This window comes from Trachypithecus francoisi, unplaced genomic scaffold (assembly GCF_009764315.1).
Source record: "Trachypithecus francoisi isolate TF-2019V2 unplaced genomic scaffold, Tfra_2.0 Lachesis_group2, whole genome shotgun sequence".
Taxonomy (NCBI): domain Eukaryota; kingdom Metazoa; phylum Chordata; class Mammalia; order Primates; family Cercopithecidae; genus Trachypithecus; species Trachypithecus francoisi.
The window spans coordinates 22,774,524-22,792,115 of NW_022681465.1; the positions used below are offsets into that span (position 1 = coordinate 22,774,524).

At 40.8% G+C, this 17,592-nt stretch overlaps 1 protein-coding gene and 1 non-coding gene across 2 annotated transcripts in view; one reads left to right on the forward strand and one right to left on the reverse strand.

Moving 5' to 3' along the window:
* Window positions 1-3,610: 3,610 nt before the first annotated feature.
* On the reverse strand, window positions 3,611-3,735 carry LOC117066270. Its single transcript, XR_004430249.1, has one exon. It is a non-coding gene; the product is annotated as a U4atac minor spliceosomal RNA (small nuclear RNA).
* A 4,683-nt stretch (window positions 3,736-8,418) lies between these two features.
* Window positions 8,419-17,592, forward strand: part of MCC (MCC regulator of WNT signaling pathway) — a 494,592-nt gene continuing 485,418 nt past the window's right edge. Inside the window, exon 1 of the mRNA XM_033178900.1 lies at window positions 8,419-8,996. Coding sequence (XP_033034791.1) covers window positions 8,842-8,996 — 155 coding nt within the window. The 5' untranslated portion in view covers window positions 8,419-8,841. The remainder of the gene's footprint in view (window positions 8,997-17,592) is intronic.

Sequence of the window (17,592 nt, forward strand, 5' to 3'; positions counted from 1 at the left end):
AAATCAAATCAAAATGGCTTAAAGACTTAAATCTAAGACCTCCAACTATGAAACTCCTAAAAAGAAATGTTGGGAAACTCTCCAAGACATTGATCTGGGCAAAGATTTATTGAGTAATACCCTACAAGCACAGGCAACCAAAGCAAAAATGGACAAATGGGATCACATCAAGTTAAAAGGCTTCTGCATGGCAAAGGAAACAATCAACAAAGTGCAAAGACAATCCACAGAATGGGAGAAAATATGCAAACTAGCCATCTGACAAGAGATAAATAACCAGAATATATAAGGAGCTCAAACAACTCTACAGGAAAAAAATCTAATAATCCTATTTAAAAATCGGCAAAAGGTGGCAAAAGGTCTGAATAGATACCTTGCAAAAGAAGACATACAAATGGAAAACAGGTATATTAAAAGGTGCTTAACATCACTGATCATCAGAGAAATGCAAGTGAAAACTACAATGAGATATCATCTCACCACAGTTAAATGACCTATATTCAAAAGACAGGCAATAGCGAATGCTGGTGAGAATATAGAGAAAAGGGAACCGTCATACACTTTTGGTGGGAATGTAAATTAATAAAACTACAATGGAGAACAGTTTGGAAGTTCCCAAAAACAATAAAAATAGAACTACCATATGTTCCAGCAATCCTACTGCTGGGTACATAGCCAAAAGAAAGGAAATCAGTATATCAAAGAGATATCTGCACTCCCATGCTTACTGTGGCAGTAGTTACATAGCCAAGATTTGGAAGCAATCTAATTGTCCATCAACAGATAAATGGATAAAGAAAATGCAGTCTGTACACACAATAGAGTGCTATTTAGCCCTAAAATAGGATGAGATCCTGTCATATGCAATAATATGGATGGAACATGAATTGACAACATTATGTTTAGTGAAATAAGCCAGATACAGAAAGACAAACTTCACGTATTCTGACATCTTTTTGAGAGCTAAATATCAAAACAATTTAACTCATGGAGATAGAGAGTAGAATGATGGTTACCAGAGGGTGGGAAGGATAGTTGGGGGTAGGGTAAGTGGGAATAATTAATGGGTACAAAAATATAGTTAGATAAAATGAATGTGATCTAGTATGTGATAGCATAACAGGGTGGCTACAATCAATGATAATTCATTGTGTATTTAAAAGTAACTATAAGAGCATAATTGGATCATTTGTGGCACAAAGAAAGGATAAATGTTTGAGGTTATGGATACCCCATTTACCTTGATGTGGTTATTATGTATTGTATGCCTATATCAAAATGTGTCATGCACTTCATAAATAAGTAAATAAATCTGTCTATATCTACTATTTACCCACAAATAAAAAATTAAAAAGTAAAATAAACAAATTAATTTAAAAAATGGACTTGTTGCGCAGCGCTAGGAGTGCTGTCAGAAGATAATCTGCAGCTGTCAATCTATCAGATTTTGTCTCAGCTGCAGAGTTGCCTTACCCACAATCACAACCTTCCTGGATTGTGGATCCAGTATGATGGGGTCCTATATTCAACGGGTGATTGAGGTAGAGGTATATAAGCCGAGTCATTTCATTTCAGTAAAGGACAATCTGATATTGTTAGGCAGCATAGTACCTTCTCCCAAATATAACCACATTCTAATCCCTGGAACCTGTGAATATGTTATGTGGCAATGGAGAATTAAGGCTATTGATAGAATTATGGTTGCTAATCAGCTGAATTTAAGACAAGGAAGTTATCCTGGATTACCTAGGAGGGCCCAGTATAATCAAGAGGGAGGTAGAAAAGCGCATCAAGTCAGAGAGAGATTTAAAAATGGTATTCAGCTGGCTTTGACGATGGAGGAAGGAACCATGAGTCAAGGAAGGCAAACAGCCTCCAGCAGCTGTGGCAGGTGATTCTCTGCCACAGCCTCCAGAAAAAACACGGTCTTGCCAATACCTTCAGCTTAACTCAGACTCAGTTTTGATTTATGCCCTCCAGAACTGTACAATAATAAATTTGTTTCATGTTGAGAAAATAAATTTGTGTTGTGGTAAGTTGTTACAGCAGCAATGGGGAAGTAATAAAGGCCACTTTGGAGGTCAGACAAGGCTGCTCTCAGCCCTGCATCACAGCATGGCTTCTCCCTTATCTCCATCCCATCTTGCTTCCTTCACCTCTCTTGTCCCCAGCTTGGAGCACTCCTTAGTAAGCATCCTGTATGTGAACCCCATATTGGAGTCTGCTTCCCAGAGAACCCAACTTGTGACAGATAAAACCTCATGAAGTCCTCTTATAACTATAAATATATAATAAATATATAAAGTTTATAATTGTTTATTAAAAGGAGTTAGAAACTGTTCATCAAAAAGTGTAATGCCTATATGACTATGAATGTGAATAGCACTGGATCTGATATTAAGACAACATGAAGTAAATGTTAAAAACATGGCTTTGACTGGTAGATACAAGTTCAATTCTAGCGTCTGTACTTGTGTCCCCCAAAGTTCATGTGTTGGAAACTTAATCCCCAATTCAACAATGTTGAGAGGGGACTTTTAAGAGGTGATTTGGTCGTGAGGGCAGATCCCTTATGCATGGATTAATGTCATAATTGCTGCAATGGGTTCCTAACAAAAGGATTAATTTGACCTTCTTACCCTCTCTTGCTCTCACCTTCTGCACCATGGGACGACACAGCAAAAAGGCCTTGGAAGATGCTGGCACCTTGATATTGGACTTCACAGCCTCCAGAATGGTGAGAAACAAATTTCTTTTCTTTATAAATTACCCAATATGTGATATTCTGTTACAGAAACACAAAATAGACTAAGACAGGGACATTACTTAACTTTGGCATTTAGTTACTCTCACTCACCAACATCCACCCATAAATAGAGATAATAAATACCTACCCCCACTAGAAAGCATTAAGTAAGGTGTAATTTTAAACCCTGTGACTGATTTGTGATAAGAACCCAATAAAACTTAGCTAAGCTCTCTTAACTCTACCTCACTATTTTCTCTCAGGAATTTGCAACTTCTTTTAATAATAATTGATACCACTGAATTGGGAGGCAAATCACCGTTTTATGGTTCGCTTCTCTCACAATGTGTGCTTCAACTGAGAGAGCTCTGGAAGGTAACTGTGTCCTATAGTGGTGAAGAAAAGCTTCTTGAGGAATATTGGAATTTAGCAGCAATAGTAAAAACATCCTAGAGAAAATGGTGAGCCAGTGGCACCATGGAGTCCTCACTCCAACTCTTGCATATAGCGTTTTTTGTTTGTTTGTTTTTTTGAGACGGAGTCTTGTTCTGTCTCTTGGGCTGGAGTGCAGTGGCACAATCTCGACTATCCTGGTTCAAATGATTCTCCTATTCTCCTACCTCAGCCTCCTGAGTAGCTGGGACTATAGGCACTCACCACCATGCCCAGCTAATTTTTGTATTTTTTTTGGAGAGACAGGGTTTCACCAAGTTGTCCAGGCTGGTCTCGAACTCCTGACCTCAAGTGATTTGCCTGCCTCGGCCTCCCAAAGTGCTGGGATTACAGGCATGAGCCACCACACCTGGCTGCCTTTTTATTTATTTTTTTTAAACTTTTTTTTCACATGGAAAAGTGGATTTTCATTTTTCCAAAAATTGCTCCAAGATAAAAGCAAACCTCTGGTTGATGCGGGTGTGTTGTATAGGCGTTAGCAGTACTGCCCTCACTGTGTGCTCATCGGACATAGTGCAACCCATCAAAAGGATGGTTGCATGTAGTCTAGTTTAGGTAAATCAAATTTGGTAGGACACGCACCAGATTATCAGGTTTTCAAAGCACTGCAGTTATTTATTTTAACTTGTAATTTTAGACATATTGGGGTAGGATATCTTGTAATGTGTACAGTGTTTTCTGAAATGTATCACATAAATTGAAGAAAAAAACTGAATAAGGGCAAAGAGGTTGAGCTGTGTACTCATCTCAGATAAATACATGAAACCTTGAAATTATGGCTAGTACTGTTAGATTTATGGCAGTGGGAATACATCCCTTACTCTTTGAGAGAGTGGCTCTCACTCAAAGCTCCTTCTTTATATTTATCATCTTTATATTTATATGGCATCTGTATTTTCAATGTCTTAGAAATTTCTCCCTCTCCTGTAACCCTTTAGGCTGAAATTTCACGTTTCATATCAATTCAGAAACAAATTCTTTTCTGGGATGTGGAACCTATCTGTACAGCCATTTCTGAGTTACCCAAGCATGAGAAAAATGTTGTTTAGGAAATTCATCAAGATCCACTTTTTGTGTGTTTGAATTTAAACATCCAGAGCTGTTGTACCCATTCTGTAAGGAGAAAAAATATTCTTTGCTTTGAAATATAATTAATTGAGGTTTACTTCCACATTCTGTACATATGGAATGTGGTTATAGAGAAATGTGTTGAAATTTTGCAAAATCCTTTGGGTTTCCAGACTCTCCATACATGTTGTACTTAGAAAAATGCTTTTTTAATTTCTTTTTTAGTCTTAAACTGGCATTTCTCTAGAAAAAATTGAGTGTAACAGCTCCTGTCTGGCTATATTGTCAAACAACAGAAGTTTTTTTTATTCTATAAAAATTAGAAAAATTAGGACTAAAAAATTTATATATATAAATTTAAATATATATAAATTCTTGGGCTTTAGTTCTTGTTTTATTATAGATAAGAATATTTGTGCTGCTGGTAGCAACTTTCAATAAAATATTATTGGGTAGTAGATAGTGTCTTAGGCAGTTTCCTGTGGCTTATAACAGAATACCTGAAGCTAGGGTAATTTACAAAGAAATGAAATTTATTTATTGTAGCTCTAGAGGCTGGGAAGTCCAAAGTTGAGGGGCCACATTTGGTAAGTGCCTTCTTGCTGGTAGGAACTCTGCAGGCTGAAGACAGCACAAAGCATCACATGGCAAAGGGGCTGAGTATGCTAGCTCAGGACTCTCTTCCTCTTGTCATAAAGCCAATAGTCCCATTCCCATGATAACCCGTTAATCCACGAATGATTTAATCTATTTATGAGGGAAGAGCCTTCATGAACCAACTACCTCTCAATCCTGCCACACTGGGGATTGTTTCAACAGGAATTTCAAGTGAGTACAAACATTTGACCATAGCATTCTGTCCCTGGCCCTGCCAAACTTATGTTCTTCTCACATACAAATACATTTATTTCATTCTGATAGCCTCAAAGTCTTAACTTGTTTCAGCACCAACTAAGAAGTCCAAAGTCCAGAATTTCATCTTCCTGTGAAATCAAAGTAAATTATCCACTTTCAAGATACAATAGTCGTATAGCATAAAACAGACATTCCCATTCCAAAAGGAAGGAATAAACAAAAAGAAAAAAGCAGCATGCCCCAAGAAAGTCCAAAACCTAGCAGGGCAGACATTACATCTTAAAGCTGGAGAATAATCTTTTTTGACTCCATGTGCTGCCTCTTGGATACACTAGAGCAGGAGTTGGGCCCACAAGGCCTTAGACAGCCCCACCTCTATGGCTTTGCTGGGTGCAGCCCATACAGCTGCCCATACAGGTTGGAGCCCGGTGCCTGAGGCTTTCCCAAGCAGATGTTGCATGCTGTTGGTGACTTCACAGTTCTGGGATCCTGGTAGTGGCCCTGTTCCCACAGCTCCACTAGGCATTGCTCTGTTGGAAACTTTCTGCAGCAGTTCTGACCCTACAATTCTGCTTAACACTGCCCTAGCTGGAGCTCTCTGTAGTGCTCTGCTCTTGTTACAAGTCTTTGCCTGGATCCAGGCTTTCAGCAAAACTCCTTTGACATCTAGTGGAGGCCCCCAAACCTCCACAGTTCTTGCTTTCTGCAAATCTGAAGAATTATAACGGCACCATATGGATGCCCTTAAGGCTTATGTTTCTTATCTTCTTGAGTGGCAGGTCAATTCACACCTAAAGCTTCTTGAGCCACAGCTGGCATGTCCAAGAAGGACTGTACCAGAATTTGGGAAGCAAAGACCTGAGAGAGCCCTGGGCAGCAAGCCCATGAAAGGTGCCTCAGGTCTGTCCCCTGAAACCATTCTGTCCTCCGGCCTCTGGGTCTATGATGAGAGGAACAACTCAAAGTTCTCTGAAATGCCATTGAGGTCTTTCCTTCTCATGATGATTTTTTTCCTTTACTAATCTCCATAGCAAAAGGTTGCTGGGCTACACTCTTGGTTTCCTCTCCCAAACACACCTTTTCACTCTTTACATGGCCAGGCTGAGAGTTTTCCAAATCTTTCCACTTTGCTTCTCTTATGATTATAAATTCTGCCTTTAAGGTTTTCTTTTTCCCCCTCTCATAGCTTGATGTAAGTGGTTAAAAGTAGCCATGCAGCAGCCTGAATGCTTTACTGCTTAGATATTTCTTTGGCCAGATACCCCAGTTTCTCTCTCTCAAGTTCAGCCTTCCAGAAAGCCCTCAGGTATAGAACAGTTCAGCTAAGTTCTTTGCCAATTTATAACAAGGACGGTCTTTACTCCACTTTCTAGTACCTTGTTCCTCAGTTCCATCTGAGACCTTGTCAGAATGGCCTTTACTGTCTATAGTTCCATCAGCATTCTGATCATGAACATTTAACCAATTTCTAAGGAGTTCCAAACTTTCCCTGTTCTTCTTGTCTTCTAAGCCCTCACTAGAACCTAGGCTTTTTCTAGACTGCTGCTTCATTCTTGTAGTCTCTACTCATTATCCAGCTTTGAAGCTGCTTCTACATTTTCAGGTATTTGTTTTTGTTAACACCCTACTCTCAGTACTAATTTCTGGTCAATTTTCTGTTGCTTAGAACAGACCACCTGAAACTCAGGTGATTTATAAAGAAATGAATTTATTTCTTACAGTTCTGGAGACTGAAAAGTCCAAGGTCAAGGGGCCACCTTGCTAGTGGGGACTCTGTGCAAAGTCCCAAAACAGTGCAGGACATGACATGGCAAGGGGGCTGAGCCTGCTAGCTCAGGTCTCTCTTTCTCTTCTTATAAAGTCACTAGTCCCACTCCCATGATAACCCATTAACTCATTAACTCATTAATCTACGATTTCAGTGCCCTGAAATACTGGGGACTTAGAGAATTATAAAGAAGTAAAGTAGGAATAGGTAGATGGGGTGGAGAGGAGGAGAAAGAGAGCAGAGATTCCTTCCTTCTGACTTGGCAGATATCCCCAAGACATATGGACTTGTTCCAGTTATATATTACTGTATAACAAATCACCTGAAAACTTAATGGCTTGAAACAACAATTTTTAATTATTATCTTCACAGTTCTGGGGGTTGGTTAGCCAGTTTTGCTCAGGGTCTCTAATGCACTTGGCAGCATCTAGAGCTAGCATCATTTTTCACTCATGTCTGGCACCTAGGCTGGGAAGATTCAAAGATCCAAGGGCTAGAACAGCTGTAGCTCTTTGGTCATCTCTTTTTTTCTTTACATGGTCTTTCTGCATGGTTTCTCCCGGGGAAGCCAAACTTCTTTTCAGGCAGCTCAGGGCGTCAAAGGTTAAGTGTCCCAAGGGAGAGAGCCAAGTGGAATCTGCATTGCCTTTTCTAACCTAGTCTCAGAATTCAAGGCAGTCACAAGTCCAATCCAGGTTTAGGGGAAGCAACAGACTCCACCTCTTGATGAGGGATGCACCAAAGAATCTGTGGACATATTTTAAAACCACCAGAGAACTTCACAGGGAGCTGGTAGAAAATCTAGGACAGAATAATGAGTCATTCATGAAACCACAAATTGCTTCACTGTGGTTCCCCTTTGGCTATGGGGGAATAGTGCCGTTTTTAAAGGCTCCTGCTCTGGAGTTAGGCTGCCTGGGCTTGCCTCTGCCCTGACACTTACTAAACCTGGAACCTTGAGCAGTTCTTGGTATCTCAGTTTTCTTAACCTGTAAATTGGGAACAATGAGAGCTAACATTTGTTGAGCACTTAGTGTCAGACATTGTCCTAACTGCATTGTGTCTGCTCTCCTTTTATACGCAAGGTAACCCTATGAAGTACTTATCTATTAATGCTTCCTAAGTCGTAGGATTGATAATCAAAGAGGCGTCTTCCAGGTTTGTAGTGTGGATCAAATAAGACCATCTATTATGTTCGCTCTTGGCATTATTAAAGCTGTTGGGGGAAATTCTAGTGATGCCTGCCCAGTAGAGTGAGCCGTTTCCGGATATGGACCCAGCGTGCACAATGTCACATATGAGTGTAGACTGTTCCCAGTACAGAGTGGAAGCCAAGATCAGGGCTGTGAGGGCCAGGTTTCTTGACAGGTGTCAAGATTTCATAAAAAGTCCAGTCATTCCGGTTCTTATTGGGGGCTATGGGTACAGAACCCGGAACAATCCTGGAGGGTGGGATGACAAGCACCGTTTTGAGTTTGCAGAAACGGTGTGTTTATGTTTTTTCTGGAAAAGGAATCCACATCTCCGGGCGGTCGGAGGAGTTCTGCCCGGAGAACACCCGCCCTCTGCCTGAAGCGTCCCCAAGTGTCCCGGGCCCGCGTCGTGGCCGGATGTACAATGCTGACACCCTTCCCGGGGGGGGGTGTGGGGTGGGGGGTTCCAGTGTATTATGCCTCCTCTCGTGTTCCCGTTGCCACCCTTGGCTCTCTGACTCCTCTAGCCACCTTCCCCTCCTCCCTCTTCCCTGAGGTGCCTACTCGGGCGATTCCAGAGCGCCCATCTTCCCAGCCCGGGCAAAACCCGGAGAGGTGGAATCCCTCGCCCGGAGCGCCCCGGCGGCCATTGGGCATGCTCCGTTGTCAGGCAGGTTCAGGGCTGCAGGCAGCTTGCGCGCCCGGCGGATTCCTGCTGCGGCCGCGCGCTCTGTTCCTCCCAAGCAGGGAGCGGGCGCATGATGGCGGCCGCGGCGGCAGCGGCTGCGGGGAGCGCCAGCAGCGGCGGTGGCGGCGGTGGCAGCAGCAGCGACACGTCCAGTACCGGCGAGGAGGAGAGGATGCGGCGCCTCTTTCAGACATGCGACGGCGACGGTGACGGATACATCAGCAGGTACGCGGGGAGGTACGAGGAAAACGACTGGGGCGAGATCAGCCTGTCCGCGCGCCCTTGACCCCTGATCTGCCCCTTCGCTCCAACTTGCGGCAAGTTGCTCAGAAGCTCGCGGGAAAAGTTGGCGGCGACTCCAAGAGCGCGTAGCCGGCTCGGCCACCAAGGCCAAGGGGCTGCTCTGTTCGCCTTGCAGGGGTGCCAGTTGGTCCAACTTTTCCCAGCGCTGTCTTTGTCTAGGCGTTAGGAGACATCCCCTTAGGATGCGCACTCTTCCCGGGGCTCGGAGTGTTCTTCCCAGTGGGGAAAGGAGTTCTGGCCCTTTATCCCAAGTAGGAGGGGCTGCCCAACAGCCTCGGGGTCCTGGGCATCAAGATGCTGCGGCACAGGGCAGCGATCTGGTAGGCGGCTTGGTGGACAGCCTGGGGCCGCACCGGGAGGAGATGCGCTAAGCGACAGCCTCGGACATGAAAATAACCTGCGAAGAACTTTCTTATGCCGCAGAACCCATGAATTCCAAACTCCAGAGCCCAAAGAATGGGCGTCGTTTGGCACCCAGTACTGATTTAAACGCACTAGCCTGAGGGGAGCGAAGCGCTCAGGAGCAAACTGGGGCTAGACTCGACTCCTACCCGGCTCTGTGCGCTGACCAGGTGAGCCTCGGGGGTGGCTCCGGGCGCCTCTGCGCCTCCACTGACAAACTTTGGGGTGTTTGCTTCGGATCCCCCACACCCCCTACAGGGGCGGTATTTAAGCTTCGTGCCTCCCGGCTTGGCCAGATAATTACTTCTGCCTAGATTTGTGTCGTTTAGACTCTCGTGGTGAAGAAGGCAATCGCAACAGTTTCTGGTATGCTTCTATTGAAAGATTGACACCGGACACTGAAGACTTGGTATCCGTGGAAATTTGAATTGCCTCGGATGAAGGAGCAGCCCAAATTGTGCATTACATGTTTCTTTAGTCTTTGTCTTGGTGATGCTAAAGATCGTTTCTGAAAATCCAGGCTGCTTCCTGATTGTCCCTGCCTACCTTAAAAGGAAAGAGTACGGAATTTTCCCCTTAGAATTTAGAAAGCTCTCCGAAACAGGTAATTTAACATGTAAGAATTTGCAATTACAAAAAAAAAAAAAAAATTATTTGGGACTCAACGCAATTTTGATTATTCTTAGGTGAATTTTTATTACTTTCCTAAAGTTTTACTGAGAAACATTAGAAAGATATCAGAAAACTTGATGGAGTAATTCTGTTCGGAAATGAAAATAATATGTAACTCTGATTGACTCCACGCAAATTTCTATCTGGAAATCTTTACTTATTTTGGTTCTGGGATTTAAAAAAAATTTCATTACATAGTTTTCCTTTTTGTTGTTTTCCTACTTGAAAGGTTATTATCTCATTGGCAATAATAAAAGCAAACTCCATTCAGCTTTGGATGCATTATTATTATTATTATTATTTATTTTTAGACAGAATCTCACTCTATCACCCAGGCTGGAGTGCAGTGGCGTGGTCTTGGCTCACTGCAACCTCCACCTCCTGGTTCAAGAGATTCTCCTGCCTCAGCCTCCCAAGTAGCTGGGATTACAGGTGCCCACCACCATTCCCAGCTACTTTTTGTATTTTTAGTAGAGAAGGGGCTTCACCATTTGGCCAGGCCGGTCTCGAACTTATGACCTCAAGTGATCCACCTGCCTTGGCCTCCCGAAGTGCTGAGATTACAGGCCTGAGCCACCGCTCCCGGCATGGATGCAAAAAAGTTTAATTTCACACGGGCAAGAGTGCACATAGAAAACTAGCAGCGTGCTATCCTTTTCTAATTTGGCCTATTAATATATTGCTTTATCTGAACTACACTTTCTGTATAAATGCTCACATTATTTTTGGTGATTCTACCCTGGAGGATAATGAATTCTGTAAGCATAATTTGAGTAAAGCGGGTGGTGATAAAGAAGCCGTTTTGGATTGGAGTAGAAACTGGCTGGGGCAAAAGTGGAAAAAGTTGTTAACATTCCTTGAGCCGCGCTACTTTAACGTGTCTGCTTAAAAGTTTCAAGGTATGTGTAGTAATGAACCCTAAATCATAACTTTAACTGTGGGTGGAGCTGCCCTGGGAATTATGCTGTGGCAGAATTGCCATGTAGGAGAAGTTTAGGGATGGCAATATAGAGCAACAAGGAACTTGTCTGGAAGTGTGTTTACGTAGTAAGCACAGTTTTACCTGGAATTTATGTTTATGTGGTATGACTTGGGGAGTGGGGCTAATGAAGGTAAGGGGCATGAAATGACTCCCTCTCTGAAGCCACTTTTCTGTGCTGCTTTCATTTAATGACCTATACTTACCACTCTGTAGTGGGTGATATAGTTTGAAGGGTTGTGCATTTCCTGTTTTATCAGACATAGAGTTGGACTTTTTACATTAAAACCTTAAAAACTTTGGATTCATCCAAAGACAATAAATTTATGTTCGTGGTAGACAACTGTACCTGTTAGGATTTCAGATGACTGTATGTCATCACAATAACCTAACCACAGTCAAATAAGGGTTGGCTTTGTCACCTTGTAGAAATCTGGAGGTAGGCTATCTAGATTGGGGCAGCAGCTCTGCAGTGGTGTCAGTCCCCAGCTATGTTCTACCTGTCTCCAACACCGTTTTTCACATAAAGCATTCATCCTCATGGTTATCTCATAGTCCAAAGATGATTGCCCTGTCTCCCTCCTCATTCCCAGATTCTAGGGAAGAAGATGTAAAAGAAAGTGGAAATAAGTGGTTCCTATATCATTAAAGCAGAACTTTCCCAAATCCCTTAATTGACATCTTACTGGTCAAACTACGTCACTTAACCATGTCTACTTCAGTAGAGTCTGAGGAAGCATATAATTCAACTAGGCACATTACCTCCTAAACAAAATCTGGGTTCTGTTACTAAGAGCAGGAAATAGATATTGGGTGGGCAGGTAGCAGTTAATACCTATAATAAACCCCCCTCCCCTAATAATCCACATTCAACTGTATTTGCTCTGGTCCTCTGCCTAACCCTCATTCTAAACAGGAGTAGGCTGGAAATCTTAAGTTTGGGGAAGGATAAGTGGAAGAGAAACTGGGCCATGAGGGGAAATGTCAGGGAGGTAAGGGGTGATGCTTTGTGCTTTCAGTATTCTCTTGGCCCAGTCTTCCCATCAGGCTGACAAAAAAGGCATCAGCTACCTAGATTCTTGGAATTGCTGCTTCTGCCAAGGAACTTTAGCCTGTAAAAGGGACCCAGAATCATCCCCATCAATAGTTAAGGTGGAACAGAAAGCTATGATCAAGTGGCTCCAAACTGTGGCTGTGACCCTGCTGAATTTGGGCAGCACAGTGAGACCACCGTAAGCGCTTTCAGTGCATTTCATTAACCTTACAATGACTTTTAACATACTTTATGGTACTGGATTTTTTGGACCCTGTATATCGTATTATAGAAGGTGGTGGAGGTTACTCTATGTGTCGAAATTATTTCCCCTTGGAATTTTAAAGCTTTTTGTTTTTACCGTTCAATATAAGAAACTGCTTATGTTGAACATATCTTTGACAAATATTGAAAGCCAGCACTTCACATTTTTGAGTTCCCAAGTCTCAGCTCAAACGTTGATGCCTTAGAGAGATCTTCCCTGACCACTATATCAAAATAGGTTTGCTTTATCCTGCCATTGTTGTCCATCATAGTACTGATTGCTTTATTTCAAAGTGCCCTTTACAACTTATAATTCCTTTTCTGTTTGCTACTTTGCCTGTTTATTGTCATTCTCTCACTAAATGTAGGCTTCCTGAGGGCAGAAATCATGCCTGTTTTCTTAAAAACAGTATACTCAGTACTTAGCACAGTATCTGCCATGTAGCACACAATCAGCAAATTCTGATGAAAATGTGACCAAGAGTAAACAGTGGTATGTTCATGTATATTGGAAAATGTTTCAAGCATTTTCTATTGTCCATGTCTATGTAATATTTTAAATATGTATATTTTTAACTTTTATTTTAAATTCAGGGGTACATGTGCAGGTTTGTTACATAGGTAAACTTGTGTCACGGGGGTTTGTTGTACAGATTATTTCATCACCCATGCCTAGTACCCAGTAGTTATGGGTACTAAGCCTAGTGCCCACTAGTTATGGGTACCAAGCCTAGTACCCATTAGTTATTTTTCCTGATCCTCCCCCTCCTCCCAATTTCCACCCTCTGATAGGCCCCAGTGCATGTTGTTCCACTCTATGTGTCCATGTGTTCTCACCATTTAGCTCCCACTTATATGTGAGACCATGTGATATTTGGTTTTCTGTTCCTGTGTTAATTTGCTAAGGGTAATGGCCTCCAGCCCCATCCACGTCCCTGCAAAGGACGTGATCTAGTTCTTTTTTATGACTGTGTAGTATTACATGGTGTATATGTACCATACTTTCTTTGTCTTGTCTATCATCGATGCGCATTTAGGTTGAATCCATGTCTTTACTATTGTGAACAGTACTGCAGTGAACATACAGGTGCATGTGTCTTTATAATACAACGATTTATGTTCCATTGAGTATATATCTAGTAATGGGACTGCTGGGTTGAATGGTATTTCTGTCTTCAGGTCTTTGAGGACATGTGTATATTTTATTAAAGATATTTTTTCTTTAAAAATAACTTCTTTTGGGTTATATAAAAGATACTCTTGTTGTTGAAAATTTGGAAAAACATGGAAATATACAAAAATAAAATCAAAATTATCTCTAATCCCATAACCAAGGGATATTATTTCTATTTTCCCAGTGATAATATTTGCATCATGCCATTCCTCTATGAGTACATTAAAAATGATTGGATAAATGGAAAAAATCACATGTTCATGGATGGGAAAACTTAAGATTGTTAAGATGGCAATACTTCCCAAATTGATTTACAGAATCAATGCAATCCTTCTCAGAATACCAGCTGCTGTTTTTTTTGCAGAAATTGATGAATTGATCTAAAAATTCACGAGGAAACTCAAAGGACCCAGAAGAGTCAAAACAATCTTGAAAAAGAACAAAGTTGGAGGATTCATGCTTTCTAATTTCAAAACTTGCTCCAAAGTGACAGTAATTAAGATAGTATGGTACTAGCATAATGATAGACAAATAGGTCAATGGAATATAATTGAAAGTCCAGGGATAAACCTACATATTCATGTCAATTGTTTTTCAACAAAAGCACCAAGATTAAGAATGCCAAGGTCAAGGGTAAAATGGGGGAGAAAAAATCATCTTTTGAGAAATGATACTGGGACAACTGGATAGTCATATATAAAAGAATGAAATTGGACACTTTCCTCACACCATCTACAAAAATCAACTCAAAATGTATCAAAAACTTAAATATAAGAACTAAAACTATTAAACTCTTAGAAGAAAGAAATAGAGCTAAATCTTTGTGAACTTCAATTTGGCAATGGATTCTTACATGTGACACCAAAAGCACAAGCTACAAAAGAAAAAATTGATAAATTGGGCTTCTGCAAATTTTTTAAGTTTATGCTTCAAAAAACACTATCAAAAGAGTGAAAGCTGAAGAATGGGAGAAAATATTTACAAATTATACATCTGATAAAGGACTGGTATTTAGAACTTATAAAGAACACTTAATAATAAAAAGACAAATAACTCAATTTAAAAATGGACAAAGGATCTGAATAGACATTTCTCCAAGGAAGACATACACATAGCCAATATGCACATGAAAAGATAGATGCTCAACATCATTAACCACTAGGGAAATGCAAATCAAAACTACCATGGGATTCTACTTTACACCCACTAGGAAGACTATAATAAAAAAGTCAGAAAATAGTAAGTGTTGACAAGGATGTAAAGAAATCAGAACCCTTATATATTGCTGATAGCAATGTGAAATGATGCAGCTACTCTGGAAAACACTCTAGCAATTCCCCTAAAACATAGACATAGAATTGGCGTATAACCCCAGCAATGCTACTCCTAGATGTACAACTAAGAGAACTGAAAATAAATGTTCACCCAAAAACATAAATGAATGTTCATAACAATATTATTTATAATAGTCAAAAGATGTACCCAAATGTTCATCATCTGATGAATGAATAAACAAGATGTGATGTATCCATATAATGGAATATTTTTCAGCCATCAAAAAGAATGAGGTACTAATACATGTTACAACAAGGATGAACCTTGAAAACATTAATGCTAAGTGAAATAAGCCAGTCACAAAAGGCTACATGTTATATTATTTCATTTATGTGAAATGTCTAGAGTAAACAGTTTTATAGAGATAGAAAGTGGATTAGTGTTTACTCAGGTTTGTGGGTAATGGGAAGAATAGATGAATGAGAGCTAAAGAGTATAGGATTTCTTGTTTTGAAATGATAAAAGTGTTCTAAAATTGATTTTGGTAATAGTTTTACAGCTCTGTGAATATAGTAAAAAACAATGGGTGAACATTACGGTATGGGAATTATATAACTCAACAAAGCTGTTAAAAAATATTTATTATTTATTTATATTTTTTGCCCTCATTTCTTTTTTATTTTTTTTATACTTTAAGTTCTAGGGTACATGTGCACAACGTGCAGGTATGTTACATATGTATACATGTGCCATGTTGGTGTGCTGCACCCATTAACTCGTCATTTACATTAGGTATATCTCCTAATGCTGTCCCTCCCTCCTACCCCCTCCCCACAACAGGACCCGGTGTGTGATGTACCCCTTCCTGTGTCCAAGTGATCTCATTGTTCAATTCCCACCTATGAGTGAGAACATGCGGTATTTGGTTTTCTGTTCTTGCGATAGTTTGCAGAGAATGATGGTTTCCAGCTGCATCCATGTCCCTACAAAGGACACCAACTCATCCTTTTTTATGGCTGCATAGTATTGCATGGTGTATATGTGCCACATTTTCTTAATCCAGTCTGTCGTTGATGGACATTTGGGTTGATTCCAAGTCTTTGCTATTGTGAATAGTGCCGCAATAAACATACGTGTGCATGTGTCTTTATAGCAGCATGACTTATAATCCTTTGAGTATATACCCAGTAATGGGATGGCTAGGTCAAATGGTATTTCTAGTTCAAGATCCTTGAGGAACCGCCACGCTGTTTTCCACTAGTGTGGAACCAGTTTACAGTCCCACCAACAGTGTAAAAGTGTTCCTATTTCTCCACATCCTCTCCAGCACCTGTCGTTTCCTGATTTTTTAATGATTGCCAATATAACTGGTGTGAGATGGTATCTCATTGTGGTTTTGATTTGCATTTCTCTGATGGCGAGTGATGATGAGCATTTTTTCATGTGTCTGTTGGCTGCATAAATGTCTTCTTTTGAGAAGTGTCTATTCATATCCTTTGCCCACTTTTTGATGGGGTTGTTTTTTTCTTGTAGATTTGTTTGAGTTCTTTGTAGGTTCTGGATATTAGCCCTTTGTCAGATGAGTAGATTGCAAAAATTTTCTCCCATTCTGTAGGTTGCCTGTTCACTCCGATGGTAGTTTCTTTTGCTGTGCAAAAGCTCTTTAGTTTAATTAGATCCCATTTGTCAATTCTGGCTTTTGTTGCCATTGCTTTTGGTGTTTTAGACATGAAGTCCTTGCCCATGCCTATGTCCTGAATGGTATTACCTAGGTTTTCTTCTAGGGTTTTTATGGTTTTGGGTCTAACATTTAAGACTCTAATCCATCTTGAATTAATTTTCGTGTAAGGAGTAAGGAAAGGATCCAGTTTCAGCTTTCTACTTGTGGCTAGCCAATTTTCCCAGCACCATTTATTACATAGGGAATCCTTTCTCCATTTCTTGTTTTTGTCAGGTTTATCAAAGATCAGATGGCTGTAGATGTGTGGTATTATTTCTGAGGACTCTGTTCTGTTCCATTGGTCTATATCTCTGTTTTGGTACCAGTACCATGCTGTTTTGGTTACTGTAGCCTTGTAGTATAGTTTGAAGTCAGGTAGTGTGATGCCTCCAGCTTTGTTCTTTTGACTTAGGATTGTCTTGGCAATGCGGGCTCTTTTTTGGTTCCATGCGAACTGCAAAGCAGTTTTTTCCAGTTCTGTGAAGAAACTCATTGGTAGCTTAATGGGGATGGCATTGAATCTATGCATTACCTTGGGCAGTATGGCCATTTTCACAATATTGATTCTTCCTATCCATGAGCATGGAATGTTCTTCCATTTGTTAGTGTCCTCTTTTATTTCACTGAGCAGTGGTTTGTAGTTCTCCTTGAAGAGGTCCTTGACATCCCTTGTAAGCTGGATTCCTAGGTATTTTATTCTCTTTGAAGCTATTGTGAATGGGAGTTCATGCATGATTTGGCTCTCTGTTTTTCTGTTAATGGTGTATAAGAGTGCTTGTGATTTTTGCACATTGATTTTGTATCCTGAGACTTTGCTGAAGTTGCTTATCAGCTTAAGGAGATTTTTGGCTGAGACAATGGGGTTTTCTAAATATACAGTCATGTCATCTGCAAACAGGGACAATTTGACTTCTTCTTTTCCTAACTGAATACCCTTTATTTCTTTCTCTTGCCTGATTGCCCTAGCCAGAACTTCCAACACTATGTTGAATAGGAGTG